Genomic DNA, 15532 nt, shown 5'->3' on the forward strand with positions numbered 1-15532 from the left:
AGGTGGGTAACCAGGAAACCGTCATTTGGGCCCCCGTTACTTTACACATTCAAATTCTTTCTAGATTCTTCCTTTTATTTTTATTTAAAACAGTATACCGTATGACATTTTAAGGAGTTTACGTCTATGAATCGGTGACACGAATAGGTTGTAAAATGAGCTCGAGTTTACGTCTATGAATGCTTATAAATATGTTTTGGGATATTTTAAGGAGTTTGGTAAGCTTCGGGTCAATTTTAGACGTCTAGGGGTAAAACGATAATTTTTGGGTTTCCAGGGACAATATTGTCATTTTGTACTCGAGGTGAGATTTTGGTCCTGACGGCGCCCTGAGCACAAATTTATGCTATTTTAAATGTTTATGCATCATGTTAATGATTTTTAAGTAATTACGATAAATATGTTGAATGCTTGGTTTAAAGGAAAAGTTACGTATATGCATGTTTTTATTAATTGATGATTATGATGCTATTTTTGAAGGATGTGATTTGGTTGTGACTGACGATGTATATGTATACGATGATACGATGATATGAATGGAGATATCGTGAGGGAAAAGGCCCTAGAGGGAGCCCGTTTACGGGAGAAGGCCCCAGAGGGAGCCCGACGATCGTATTTCCATTGACATGATATGATGATATGATAGGCCAAGGCTCAGTTGACGGGTGAGAGTGTCGCTGATGTCCCCGCCGCCCGGTACCGTGGTTACACGTAGATGGATCCATCGATAGAGCTGATACGAAAGTCACAACTAATGAACCGAATTCAATTAAAAAGAAAATGTTTACGTATATGATGACATGAGATGACATGCTTTAACACGTATATGATAACATGAGATGACATGCTTTAATACGATATGATTTTACACGACACGTTTACGTATATGATGACATGCTTTGACACGATATGATTTTACACGAAACGTTTACGTTATGCTTTTAAGTTCATGAAAGATATGTTGAGTATGATATTTTCACTGCTGTGTGCTATTTATATGTACTTGTTATTTCTGGTGCAGGTGTGTTGAGTCTTTAGACTCACTAGGCGTGTGTGATGCAGGTGAGCTTGATGATGAGGTGACTTGAGGTGCCGAACTCTGAGTAGGCAGACCTGGTGCGGTGACACGACCCGAGGACCACATGTTTTCCGCATTACGATTTATGAGATTGAGAGGAGATGAATATTTTCATACGTTGATGATTTTAAGATTTTTATTAGTTTATGTTTTCGTATGTTTATGGGTGAGTTTGGTTATTTTTACTATCAAATTATTACGATTATTTTAAATGTTATTTCGAAATGCGAGCTTTATATATAAAAAAAATATTTCCGCACTTTTAAAAACGAGTAGACGCTACATGTTTTGTATATGGTACTCAAATAAAATGTCTACTACTCGTTTTTTTAAAATATACTTAAAAAAAATTCTTCCTACTACTCTCGGCCAAACTATACATGAATATATTTTAAAATATTTTTGTACTATTTAAAATAAACCAATCAATTATTATTTGAAAATCTGAAATAACGCATTTAAAACATAAATCGTAAATATCAACCAACCATAAACTAACATTATTTCAAAAATAAGCTTAACTCTAACATCCTCTCAAAAACCTCTCAAAAGTATCATAAGTTATAAAATCTTTAAAGTAACTTAAATCTTAAACATAATTTTTATTTGCGGAAAACTAGCGATGATCCTCGTGTTATGTGCACCTTCAGTCCAGCTACTTCGACCATCAAATCCTCCATAAATATCATGCTCACCAGCATCGATAACAAATAGTGAATCTATTGACTCGGCAAACCTTAACAATGATAGCAAATAATACATATACATTCACAAGCAACAATGAAAATATTTTTAATAAAATAGTTTTTCATGAATGTAAACTTCAACATTTTCCCTTCAACATATTATATCATATTTCCTTTCATCATATAGTATATGTTTATCTTTTTATTGAATTCAGATCATCAATTGCGACTTTCGTATTAGTTGTATGTCGATAGATCCATCTGCGTATTACCATGGTATCGGGCGACAAGGACATCAGGCGACTCTCTTACCCGTCAACTGAGCCTTGGCCTTACATATCATCGTATTAGTCACAATCAATTCTCCTCCTTCAACTTTTCATATTTTCATCACTTATAAAAATTCATGTATATATAAATCATTTTTCTTTTAAACCAAGCATGCAACAACATGTCTTTTAGCATTAATGTTTCATCATAAAATTTCATAAACATTTAAAATAAATGTTTTAACATTTATTATAGCATTCAGGGCGCTGCCAAAATTTTTCAGGTGTAAAATAATTGTTTTGCTCCTGAAACTCTAACTTTCCCAATTTATCCTCAGACCTTAAAACGATGACCAAAATCATTTCAAACTTAACTTAACACCTTAAAATACACCTATGAATATTTCTTAAACGTAAACTTAAGTTCCTCGACTAATTTCTTAATTCGTATTTAAATTTAGACTTATATCCCGGTTTTGACTCGCATTGACTCGAAACTTAACCAAATTTTACCAAATTTGAACCAAAACTTATTAACATCTAACTAAATCATATAAGACCCAAACCAAGCCAATTAAGGCCCTCAACCAACATAGATCAGCTACTGAAATTTTTGGCCCTATATGGATTGAACCCTAACTCATGCCACACTCAAAACTTTCGAACCTAGACCCTATCCGCTTGGACCAGCCCCTGACCAACCCTCGTAAGACCTGGACCGAACCCTCTATGACCCCCTTAGACTAGCCTCCACGGCCCATGCACGTAAACGTGCATGGTTTATCCCAAGCACGCGGCCGCGGCTAGGAAGAGTCCTAGCCGTGTGCCTCCTCTCTTCCTACCCCTCCAGCCTTGCGTGGACCACCTTGGCTCAAGGCTAGGACCCTCACGAGCCCAGCCCTTTGCTGGATGGCCTCCCATGTGGCCTCCATTCCTAAATCACCCAAAACCGAGCCTTAGACGTCCTTAAACCCTCGAGTCGTACAGCCCTCAGCTTCCCACGTTCCAGCCTTGAATCGTTACCCTTAAAGCCTCTAAACATTTTGAATTTGACCCCTTTTTACGTCCCTGCCATACAGCCCCTTGGTGCAATATTAACATAAGTTTGAATCACAAAAACAAGAATTTTTGGCATGGCATGACAATACAACAAAAATAATAATAAGGCAACATAGTTTTCATGAAAATATACATCAAACACATAATATGATGTGATAGATGAGAAAAATGAGATTAATGTGTGATTTTACGTATATTACGCTCGAAAATCAACTTGCGATGCGAGAGAAGTTGACGAGGGGATGACCTTGCTGAAATTCTTCAAGATTTTTCGTGTTTTTCCTTCAAAATTTTCGCGCGCGTGTGTGTCTTGGCTAATGGGGAGAGTCCTTGTGTTAATATGTGTTGTGTGCGTGTGTTTTGGGGAGGTTTTTTGGCTTTTTATTTTAATTAAAACACATTGTGCAAGTGTAGACCCATTAACCTTGTATAATAGGCCCATTAAGCCAAATAGGTAATATTTAATATATTTTGTTTAGGAAATTTTGTGAAAATATTACCCGAGTTCTTAAAAAGACCCTTTTTTTATCGAAAATCGATTGTCAGTTTAAAATAAGAATCGACGTATAAAAATACCTCATTTTCGAAAATTTCATTTAAAATAGACCACACATTAAACAATTAAATATTTAATGACAATATTTTTCCTCAAATGGTTCTCAGTCTACGTTCCTCGATCACGTCTCGAATAACTTTTAAAAAACATAGTTTTATGCATTCTAATATAAAACTACATTTTAAACATGTAAACATGCCTACATTAATCAATTTATGTAATTAAAACAATTTAATGAAAGTGCATAAGAAATTTGATAATTTGCATGCATGTGATTCACGCGGACCTTCAAATTTTCGGGACGTTATATCAAAACTCATTTATATCCTATCTACTTCAAATTAGATCTAGAAGAGCCTCAGTATAAGGATTATTATTTTATTTACAAGAAGTATTTAACTTCACCAAATATCTATTCACAAAATTTATTAATGTATCTGCATACTATTTTATGTTTAAGTTATTAAAATGATTATTTGAATGTCTTTAAATAGTCAGTCGATTCATTTAAATATAAAACTTGTCTTAATTTGTATTCATTAAGTTCTAAAAAAATTAAATTGAAGATAAATAAATTTTAAACATGGTTGAACATTAAATAACATAACGCATGCTAAAAAAACAAAAGATAGATACAAATATAATCCTATTTCCATCTCATAAATGATCAATCAACCCAATTTGTAGGATACTTTTTGTTACGGAGGTTTATGATAATTTTATGAATAGGATAATATGAACATTTTAATTATCATTCTTTTTTCTCATGGTTCTATACAAAAATTTGATGCTGAAAAAATTATATTTCATCAAAATCATTAATTAATTGATTAATGAATTCAAATAATACATTTCTGAAGTGGATTTGAAATCTATAAAGATTACTATTGAAATTACATAATTGATATTGAGTAGATTCGACTTGAATTTGAAATCCATCGTATCAAATTTATCAATCAATCACAAATTTATTGTATTTAGATTACTTTAAGTGGATTTGATTTAAATTTCCTTGACGGGCCTGCATGTTTGTTTGGAACAGTGGATATTAGGTGTTATGTGGATCGATCCGGAATAATTTTAATACTCCAAAGAAGGTCTCGTGTGAAGCTTGTGAATAAATAATTGTCTGATAATAATTTAAAAAACTATATTAATAATTATGATTTTACGTATTAAAAATTCACATCAATATATTACCTTGGAAAAAGTTATTATTAGATTTTCTTTTGCAAAAAAATAAAATTAAAAAAAAAATCATTTTTTTTAAGAAATTACAAACACCTCTTAATATTATAAAGCGAGCCGCGTGTAATGAAATTGAAACAAACTCAACCAATATCGAAAGCAAATTATAAAAAGATGACGTGATCACTTGAGTTAGACTGACATAATAATTAGCTGACGCAACAAGTCAAGCATTATCAGTGCTTTTTGTATAAGAAATAATAGATTTTGGTATTATTGGAGTAGAGTTTTTTTTTTTATAAACTTAAAACGCAGTTGAGTTTTAAAATTTTTGTTTTGAAATTTAAAATATTTTTGTGTATTATATAATTTAAAATTATTCATAGAACGTTTATAATATTTATCTTTTTGTCTAAACATTGGACATGATATTATTTTAGATTTTAAGTGGAGATAGTCATTATTGGATAGATCGCACTAGAGATTTAAACAAAATTTGCGCAAAGTTTGATCGCCAAAATTTCATAAATTCGACGACGGTGCAGCGATTTCGGGGCGACGACATTATGGAAGGAAGTTGACGAAATTTTTTTTCTTAAAAAATATTAGACCGGCCGAAAATTGTGAGGGAGAGAGGAATATAGACATATACAAAATTAAATAATTATTAATTAATTTTGTAATTAAATTTAATTAATTAATCAATTCTAGACTCATCTCTAATATTCCATGAGAATAACAATATTACTATTTAATTAGTAGATTCTAAATTTAATATTAAATAAATAATTGTGAAATTCATTATATCTTGATGGACGATCAAACAACGTCGATATATCGAGAGTACAAATCACGTTCATATAATGAAAATTAAAAGTTTCGAATATCAAAATTTCAACTGGTCCATTTTTGCAGATGTCATTTTTGTGAAGTCATTCACTAAAACAGATAGTTCCACTATTCTCAATTAATTAGAAATTAAGCTAAATTCTACAATTTTCATTACATGAAATCAACTTATAAACTCTTTTATAAGATATCTGTTTGATATCCATCAAATTACAGTAACAATTCAACTCTTAGAATTTGACTTTAACAGGAACACATAATCTGATATTGCTGTGACCCTCAATCGTTCATAAATACAACTAGCTGTGAGTTCACAACTTCACTTTTCAAAATAATATTTATTCTTATTCCGGCTTACCCTAATTAGCCTCAATCTTTTCATCAACCTCTTGATCAGGAATTTCATAACTCAAGTCTGATCGCACTCATTAGATTATGATAAGATCGTTTAGTAGCATTTCTCTAAAGCACATGTCTTGCTCCGGCCAAATATTCCTTGCAGCATTAACTCATCAGATCACATTGGATATTTTTATCCTTAGGCTAGCAGTGAATTCGCGACTACAATGCATTGGGTCATATATATTTCGAAATTACACCAACCTCGCCACCTGATACTCCTCAATAGAGTCGGTAAATTGATAAAGTGGATATTAATACATAGATGTGATTAAAAAAAATTGAGCAAATGTTTATGAGATTTTGAAATAGGAAGTAGAATGTTACCTAAATATCGTTCTCTAGAACTTCAGGAATCCATTTGCAACATCTATATGATCAACAACGAATAGTAAATACATATGGTTTAATTTACCAAATTAAATTCATTTGAAAACAAAACAAAAATTTCTATGAAACGGTTTCAAAGTCAATTTTGTAAGACGAACATTTTATTTAGGTTACTCATAAAAAATATCACTTTTATTGTAAATATTGACATGATTATAACTCGTCTCATGAATAAAAATCCGTCAGACCGTCTCACGACAACTCTTATCAATAGACAAATGTTTAATTGAATGTATGGAGAATATAGTTTCAATTACTTCACCGACCACCCCAAACCCATTTGCAAAGAAATGTTTGATCCATAACCGTAATTCTAATAATTTGTACTCATATAATCGTAAATTAAAACCTTATCATTTACAGGTCTCGGTGCTTTGAATGAAAATCCATATGCCAAGCTGATGGTGAAAGTTGTTGAAGAAAACTGTACCCACGTCCTCCATTTTTCCCACGTAAATTATAAGTTCGATGGGTGACGATAGAATCCCTAATTTATGAGAAACTACTCCACTGTCATGTAATTTAGAATTTTTTGGGGTTGGAATTGCCATTTAACATCATGTTGGCATCACGTTATTTAAAAAAATTGATTTTGTCCCCGAGAACTTGAACGAAACGGACTACCAATAAATAGAAATAGATTACTAGAATTTCAGGAAATATCTATATTTTTATACTATTTTAGTAAAGTTGAGGCAATTAGATTAACTAATTTTGATGTCATGATCTGTTTTAATAATAATATATATTATTAAAATGTTAAAATTTTGATGTAAGTTACATGTGGTTCAGCGGATAGAGCCATTTATTTCTTAGTATTTAGGTTATAGGTTCAATTTTTATTGAGATTATTTTTTTTATTTTTCAATTTATTTTTTAATTTATATATTAAAATTACAGTGTAGTCATATTTTGATTCTCATTTAAATATAAATCAAATAATTATAAAAAATATTATACAACCATGTAATGCATGCGGTCCATGTACCAGTTGAGATAAAATCGTAGACAGGTAGGCCAAATTCATTATTTATCAAATGGCTTCATCGCCCCTCGCCGCCGCCCTCCACCGCTTTCACCCCACCGTACGCAAGCTGCACACAGTTCCACTTCCCACACTCTTCACTCTTAATCAAAAGGTAAAAAACTCTCATTTTCAATCATTGCATCTGCATTACTTCCAGATTTTACTGATACCAATTGATATCGGCCTTTTTCTGTTGTCTTTTCTGTCTGAATCTCCAAATGCTTGTTCCCTGGGTTCCATTTTTGTTTGTTTTGTAGGTTTTTAGCCAACCCAGAATATCTATATTAACCAGGGCAATGGCGTCTAAGGAGTCATACTCCAACAACCCAGGTATCCATACTGCTCTTGATGAGGCCACCAAAGGTTATTTCTTGCAGCAAACTGTAAGATTTCTACAACTTGATTTTACTTGTTATGGTTGTGAACTGAAATTGTTGACAGGCTATGTCTCAAATTAATTAGTGTCTTTGATTTCTGTGGTTTGTTTTCTGTATTTTCATCATTGTGTCCAAATATTACAAATACAATCACACCACATTTTTGCATTCACGCTGCCAAATCCACTATTTGGATTGACATTGTCATTTGACGTCAAATAGAGTTGGAATAGCTTATTTCATCATCGTTTCCACTTTGTGTATATTTAGTTCCTTTAAGCTAGTTGCATATAAGAATTCTCATTTTGAGCATCTTGCTGACGCAAGCGTGTTTTTTCATTCAGATGCTTCGTGTAAAGGACCCAAAAGTCAGTCTAGATTTCTACTCACGAATAATGGGCATGTCGTGAGTTTTCTTATATTCTTCAGGAAGATTTTTTATCCCATTTGTTCCTGTTAGATACGCTGGATCTCGATGTGTATTCGATAATTGCATCCTACTGAATCATTTCTTCAATTCTGCCATTTCATTACTCGTGCATGTATACTTGTTATGGATTTTCAGTTAATCCTATCCATACTTCTTCTTTTTTTCCTGGCATCCCTCTCTATATTAAATAGTTGCCTGAAAACGCTTTTGAAGACTGTGATCTCGAAGATATTGAGCTTTTTGCTTATCTTATTCACCTGCATATGGTGTTAGTGGTCTTTTGCTGGAAACCATTTTTTTCTGAAAGCTTGAACTTATTGGAGATGACCCAACAACAATATTTCTAAACTCACATTTAAGCGGCAGATCAGAAAAATGCATGCTTGAAATCAACATATGTGTATGAGGGTCGAAAGTTAGACGACAAAGCCTACACAAAACCAGTTTAATGAAGTTACAGAGTGTTGAGCTTTTGACAATACAGTGTTGTAAATCACTTTTTCCAAAAGTTTGGGCTGATGGGAAGTAACCCGTCCAAAATATTGATACTGCAACATCTTTCTTGTTCTTACGAACTAACTAGTTACTATCTGATAACTGGATAATACCTTTCCAACGACCATCATTTTCATATTGTTAAGTTTTCTATCTATATTTCCTCCTATCTTTAGGCAATGTAATGATTTTCTCAGTGGTCCCGTCATTTGATGGTTTATGTTTGCCATGTGATTTTTTCATCAAACTTGTTGAAATCATGGACAGATTGAAGAAAACCCGGTTGGTTATTTTGTTGGTTACAGATTGCTTAAGAGGTTAGATTTTCCAGAGATGAAGTTTACCTTATACTTCATGGGGTATGAGGTAAAATTATTAACACACTGCATGAAATTTTTAAATTTTTTTCTTCCGTTTGCTATTTCACTGATATCTTTCAGACTGCTGTGTATGCCTATATTTATCAATTTTGGTTCATTCGAAGACATTAGTTTTACCAGCCCTTTAAATTATCCATGCATTTGTGGTTCAGGAAACATCATCAGCACCTAGTGATCCCATTGAACGAACTGCCTGGACTTTTGGCCATAAAGCTACACTTGAGCTGACACAGTGAGAGCTAACTTTGTTCTACACTATGAAGTATTTTGTTTAGGCAATTCTCTGATGATATCTAACTTCCCGAGTTTATTGCAGTAACTGGGGTAGTGAAACGGATCCTGATTTCAAGGGTTATCACAACGGAAACTCGGAACCTCGTGGTTTTGGTATATCAAATGTCTGAGTTTAAAATATTATTATTTTCTTTTGCTGCACTCATGCTTTATTATACTGACTATTAAATTCCTAACACGTGTCAACATGTTTATAGGACACATTGGTATCATGGTCGATGATGTGCACAAGGCATGCAAAAGATTTGAGACTTTGGGAGTGGAGTTTGTAAAAAGACCCGATGATGGTAAATTTTTCGGTCTAGTTCATGAAATAAATATGATGTTTTGAGAACATGGATTAATCTTATCTTAATGTATGCTCATCAGTTGGCAGCTTTGATATTTTTCCTGTAATATTACACATGTAAAGTTCTTGCATAATTTTTATTTGATTTGATCCGATCTCATAACATTATTTTGGTCATTCACGATTGACATACGACAACTCATTTCAGGAAAAATTAAGAATATAGCATTCATTAAGGATCCTGATGGCTACTGGATCGAAATATTTGACTACTAAAACTATTGCCAAGACAACTGCTGCAGCTGCTGTGTGACCCGACTCCTCCGCACCTGTTTCAGGTTTACCATCTCATCGGTTGATAAATTGAATTACATATTGATTTCATTATGTGGGCTCGTCGTTGTGGTTGCTTTACTTTGGAAATCAGCTATGATGCCTACTTATTTCCTCATTTAGGAAAGCAAACTGCCAACCAACTCAACTTCAAAATTTCTACGTTTTATAGAAGTTAAGTTCAATATGCCAAGGACATTCCAATAAGTTTGTGTCACCAGACATTTGAATATGCATCCCTGTTAGAATGTGCTGGCTATGAGGCCACAGTTCCAAGAATAGAGCCCAAACATAAAATACTAGTATATAAAGTAAAAGAGTCTCTTCAAGTGTACAAGTCATTTTATAATTCTTTGTAGAGGTGATGTAAAATCGTAACATTGCCTAGTACCCTTGAAAAGCCAACATGGTCAATCAGTATTTAATGTTGAAGCCTTAATTTAATCTATAATGTGAATATTTACGTGCCTATTTAGTGTTGAAACCTTAATCTAATCTAGAATGAGAACATGAACGTACTATGGGTTCTGATTACTTCTGTTTCTTCCTTGCTGGATTTCGCTGAAAACCTTTCTTTTCCATGATAAAAAGGTCCGGGATTTTGCACTTTTTTAAGCGAAGGGGCGGTTTTTCATTTAGTTGAACACTGATGGTTTGATTTTTTTCACGTGATAAAATTTTTTAAGCTTAGTATTTATATACATATATGTCTATATAAATGCGTGTGTGCATGGACTCGTCCCTTAGCTGCGTGTGTCCCATTATGTAGTAATGCATTGCAAGAGTCAACTGTGTTGGGTACTAGGGTCCCTAGGAAAAGAAAAGTTGAACCATAGTTTATGTGTGTGTGTGTGTGTGTGTGTGTGTCTATATATATATATATATATAATATATATGGATCAACCATAGACCAAGAAAATCATTGGTGGACATAAGTTGCCGTGAAATGGAAGTCGTCTTTAATTTTTTTTATGTTTCATGGGCTTAATCATTTTCTGGCAATCTATTTAATTCACATGCACGTACAGTGCATTATGCATTATTTTTTAATGCTTCTTTTAATTAGGATAATGTAAAGGCTTTTGCTGAAATAAAACTAAGATTTTGTTGTTTTCTGTCTTATTGGCAGGCAGTACCTAGTAGCAAAGTGGAATCTGTCTTCGTTATGAGATTGCCTTCACTACCCGCGTCCTCGAACTCTTCTATAATAACATATTTTATAATAATAATAATAATAATAATTTACTAATTATATTATTGTTACTATAACAGTAAGAAGGTTTTTTTTTTTTTTTTTTTTTAAGTATGGATTTTGGGCGCGAGTTGTGTATCATGCCTTCGAGTATAGAAAAATAAATTGTAAGATGTTATATTGTATTTTATAAATTATTGCACGAGAAGATTATTAAGTAATAAATCAATTATCAATGGCAAAAACGTTGCGTAAAAGTACTTTTGCTACCACCATTTGTTAAGATCAATGAAGAGAGATTGAGCATGTGTGATCGAAAAAGGGTTTGTGCAACTAAGACATAATAAATAAAGAGAAGTTCAGTTATGTCTGTACCCTACAATCTACTGCACTATGGTCGAGTGTGAATCTCATATGTTTGAACCGATGAATATCGTTGAATATGCGCTGTAATACGAGAGATCAAACCACAAAAGGCAAGTGCAAAATCCCAACTGTTTGAATGTATTTCTTTAACATTCACGAGACAATGTTTGATCTTGAAATCTTAATCACATAGCTTCGTGAATTGGATTTGACACAGAAAATGGCACAGAAACATATAAAAAAACCATGAACTTCCCTAAAAGAGATTAACAAAAGGAAGAAGCAACAAAAGGAAGAAGCTAGATTTTAATATGTACTGTCATCTATAGGCGGGTTGTTTTTTTAATGTAAATTCTACATCACAACGCGAAAGCCCCACACACTGAAAATAATCTTGCATCGCCATGCCCTCTTCAAATCTTTCTGATTGTACTTGATTCAGTCTCATCAGTAGTAGTACATACCCTCTCTTCCATGAATTTCATCATTCAACAAAAAGTTGCTGCTGGTCACTGGCTTAACTTCCTCAAGATCATTGTACAGTTCACTTTTTTCCAAAATCTCACTTCCCTTTTGATCTCTAATCAATGCACCAATAATTTGATCTTGATCATACTGATCAAGCATGAAATTTGCGATTTGGCCTTCTCCCAATCCAGCATTTGAGATGAATCCCGGATGTTGAAGACAACCCATCTGTTGTTGGAAATGATCTTTAGCATTACTGATCATGATATAATTTCCCACGGATGAAGAAGAACTCTGGAAATCAACAAAACCCCCTAGGCTTTGTTGATTAGTATTAAAGGAATACTGGCTTGTACAAGGCAAAGGAACATCAATGCTGTAATTATTTTGTGGGGCTGGGATGGATACAGTGTTTCCGAGAGATTTAAAAACCTGAGTACTATAAACAGAGGTGTAATCTAACAAATGAGACAGATTACGCAGAGATTGAGACTGAGGAATCAAATCTTGAAGGGTTCCTGAAAATGTTGACGATTTTGATGGAACAATTCCCATTATCAGTTTCTTCTTTAGCTTGGTGTTCCAGTAATTCTTGATATCATTATCGGTTCTCCCCGGTAATTGCGCCGCTATGACTGACCACCTTGTTACAATAAAAAATGGTTCCTTAAGCACCAGTATTTTTTAAATTTAAACTTGGACATGCATGCATAATGTTGTACAAATACATCACATCTATATAATCTCAAGTTTTCCCAGTTTCCATTTTGCTTTTATATATATATGATCCAAGATGGAATAATGTTGGTTTCTGGGATTTAATTCGCGGCCGTTTTATTCAAAGCTTAACATTATTAATATTAATGTGCTGGTTTGAACTTTACCTGCTTCCAATGGAGGCATAAAGAGTGTAGATTATTCTATCTTCCTCATCAGAAAATTCACCATGTTTGATATTAGGCCTCAAATAGTTCAGCCACCTCAATCTACAGCTCTTCCCACATCTCTTCAGACCTGATTCAACACCAAAATCAAAATTCATAAACAAAAGTACAAGATACACACACACACGAAGACGTACATAGTTAATTATTTCTGGTTTATAATCGAAGTTAACTTTCTAATATATTACCAGCTTTTTGAGGAAGAGCAATCCAATTCCCACCAGTGCCAGATTTTTCGATGAAATCCTTGAGTTTTGCATCTTCTTCAGGCGACCATGGCCCCTTCTTCACATTTGCTTTGTCACAGCAAGGAGCTCTTCCCATGATTTCTCTGTCTAAATTTGTTGACTATTGTAGTTTCATGTGCATTGCAGTGATGGTGTTTCAGTGTCTTCTCTTTATGTTGACTTTCGAGATTTATGTTGATCGAGAAACAGTAAAATGTAATACCTAGCTATTTAGTGTATTTCTTGAAGAGGTACTTCGTGTTCAAGTCATTGAGACACACACACATATATATATCTTTTATTTGTATAGGTTTCAAGTTTCATCAAAATTTAAATTTTAATATTAATATATGCATAGTGGACATGGTAATGTATTGATAAAAAAATATTAAACACTTGACTGTGCTGTGAGTTCCATAATTTGAGACAAGCAACTTTAACATGAAAGAACCAAAACATCAAAAGTTGAAGCTGTAAAAATTGGCCGACACCAACAAGTTTACTTCAAAAGATGTCATTAATTTTCTTGTTTTCTATTTCTTCCAAATGCGTTTGCATACCGACGACCATGTCTATGTTGATCTAATTAATATATATGATACCCCCGGATTGAGGATGGGCTCGGCCCGCTCTCGGTAGCCCATCTAGTTGAGAACCCGACATTCAGAGAAGCACGGGAGGTCATATGGGAGATCATCCCAGCCGACCTCCCATAACAGCAGTTCCGTCGATCATAGAGGTTGGCCGACCTCCCAACACATGGCCGAGCCGACCTCCAAGATTATGGTATCGATGTGATCGGAAACGTCTCGGCCGAGGTCCCACGCCGAGCTCAATGGGGTCCAGACCTCAGGCAGGCTTGTACCTGCGAGAGCTCTTACTCAGGCATTAGCGCGTAGCCCACAGAAATCCAAGGCCAGAAAAATAAAGCCCATTAAAGATCTAACCAAATCTGGCACAAGATATACTCAAATCTTTTAAGATTCTGATGATCTAAACCTATCAAATCAGAATTATATTGTTCCCCTATAAATATCAGGTTTCGTTCACTGTTTATGCATTCATATATTCACATTCTCTCAGCACACACATTACTTTCTCTCAGTTTTCTGTTCTCTGACTTGAGCGTCGGAGGGGCTACGCCGGAACAACCTTCCGACCCCCTTTTAACACTCCTGTTTGTGCTTCCGGATTTCGAAGGACCGATCCGAGCTCCCCAAGCGAAGATCCGACCTCCCAGCTATCTTTCGAAGGTCTGATCCGAGCTTCCTAAACGAAGATCCGACCTCCTAGCTACCATCGCGGATTTCAGCAACATCAATATATTTATACAAAAGTTTTTACTATATGTTTATTTGAACAAAGACATACAACTTCCTTCTGCCGCATGTAGCTCCTCCACTTACCAATTTCCTCAAGTAATTAATTACATTATCTGTGCAATATCAATATCTGCAGTTGTCAACTATATTCATTTCTTTCATTAATTTGTCTAGATTTCTAATTTTGGAAGCCGCGTCCGGTCCGGTCGAACCCGTCGAGTTGAATTCATTAATTAAGGAAAAATATGTCATCGCCCGAAGTTATCTTATTTAAGTCTCCTTCATTCACATAAACCCGAAGTACTCTTATTTAACAATGTTTTAGCTTATTGTTTGTGTCAATGTCCAAGCTAAGCTACTTAATTTTTAAGGGTCGGAAATATATATATAGAAGTTTGAATAATTTATTATTCATAATTTTCTGTCTTTTATCGCGTGACACCGAATCTTTGCTTAAATAAAAGCCAAGGCGTAAAAGGGTATCTTTGAAAATAATTATTATTGTGGATCATATCATATGATTGCATTTAAAATTAAGGAAAAGGAGACAGATGTCTTCATCCATTTACTTTGGAAGGCTAAGACGAGGACTTCTGTTTTGCTCAATTAATATAGGTTGGTAAACTATGGTTGAAATTATTTTATTTCTATAGACAAAAATGGTTTAGTTATTTTATTGGTGAGTTCATTAACCAACTTCACAAAGTCAAATTTATCTTATTTGGAAATATATATTTTTGGGATTTTGTTTTTCTTGACTCGTGTTTTTCACACGAACATATTTTTTTCCCTAGATGCGCTATTTTATTTTATTATGTAATATAAGAGACTATATTTTTGAACAATTTTTTTGTTTTGTTTTGTTTTGTTTTTGAGATATTTTTATAGGAAATGGGTTAAGAATTTAATTTTAT

At 33.7% G+C, this 15532-nt stretch overlaps 2 protein-coding genes across 5 annotated transcripts; one reads left to right on the forward strand and one right to left on the reverse strand.

Annotated features, from left to right (window-relative positions):
• The first annotated feature begins 7471 nt into the window (after nucleotides 1–7471).
• LOC142553517 (lactoylglutathione lyase-like) lies at nucleotides 7472–11516 on the forward strand. 4 transcript variants are annotated; one of them, XM_075663837.1, is made up of 9 exons: nucleotides 7472–7613; nucleotides 7759–7884; nucleotides 8223–8284; nucleotides 9109–9169; nucleotides 9336–9415; nucleotides 9500–9570; nucleotides 9675–9764; nucleotides 9975–10104; nucleotides 11229–11516. In XM_075663837.1, the coding sequence occupies exons 1-8, from the start codon at nucleotides 7512–7514 to the stop codon at nucleotides 10040–10042; spliced, it is 660 nt and encodes a 219-aa protein (XP_075519952.1). In that variant the 5' UTR covers nucleotides 7472–7511; the 3' UTR covers nucleotides 10043–10104; nucleotides 11229–11516. The 4 variants fall into 4 exon arrangements, with proteins under 4 accessions (XP_075519952.1, XP_075519955.1, XP_075519953.1 ...); XM_075663840.1 differs by having other exon boundaries at nucleotides 11233–11516; XM_075663838.1 differs by lacking the exon at nucleotides 11229–11516 and adding an exon at nucleotides 10223–10762.
• A 475-nt stretch (nucleotides 11517–11991) lies between these two features.
• On the reverse strand, nucleotides 11992–13525 carry LOC142554495 (myb-related protein 308-like). Its single transcript, XM_075665161.1, has 3 exons — nucleotides 13258–13525; nucleotides 13010–13139; nucleotides 11992–12768 (listed from the first exon to the last, which is right to left on the reverse strand). Exons 1-3 carry the CDS (start codon nucleotides 13391–13393, stop codon nucleotides 12105–12107), a joined length of 930 nt encoding a protein of 309 aa, XP_075521276.1. The 5' UTR covers nucleotides 13394–13525; the 3' UTR covers nucleotides 11992–12104.
• Nucleotides 13526–15532: the final 2007 nt, after the last annotated feature.

This window comes from Primulina tabacum, chromosome 8 (genome assembly GCF_025594145.1).
Source record: "Primulina tabacum isolate GXHZ01 chromosome 8, ASM2559414v2, whole genome shotgun sequence".
Classification (NCBI taxonomy): domain Eukaryota; kingdom Viridiplantae; phylum Streptophyta; class Magnoliopsida; order Lamiales; family Gesneriaceae; genus Primulina; species Primulina tabacum.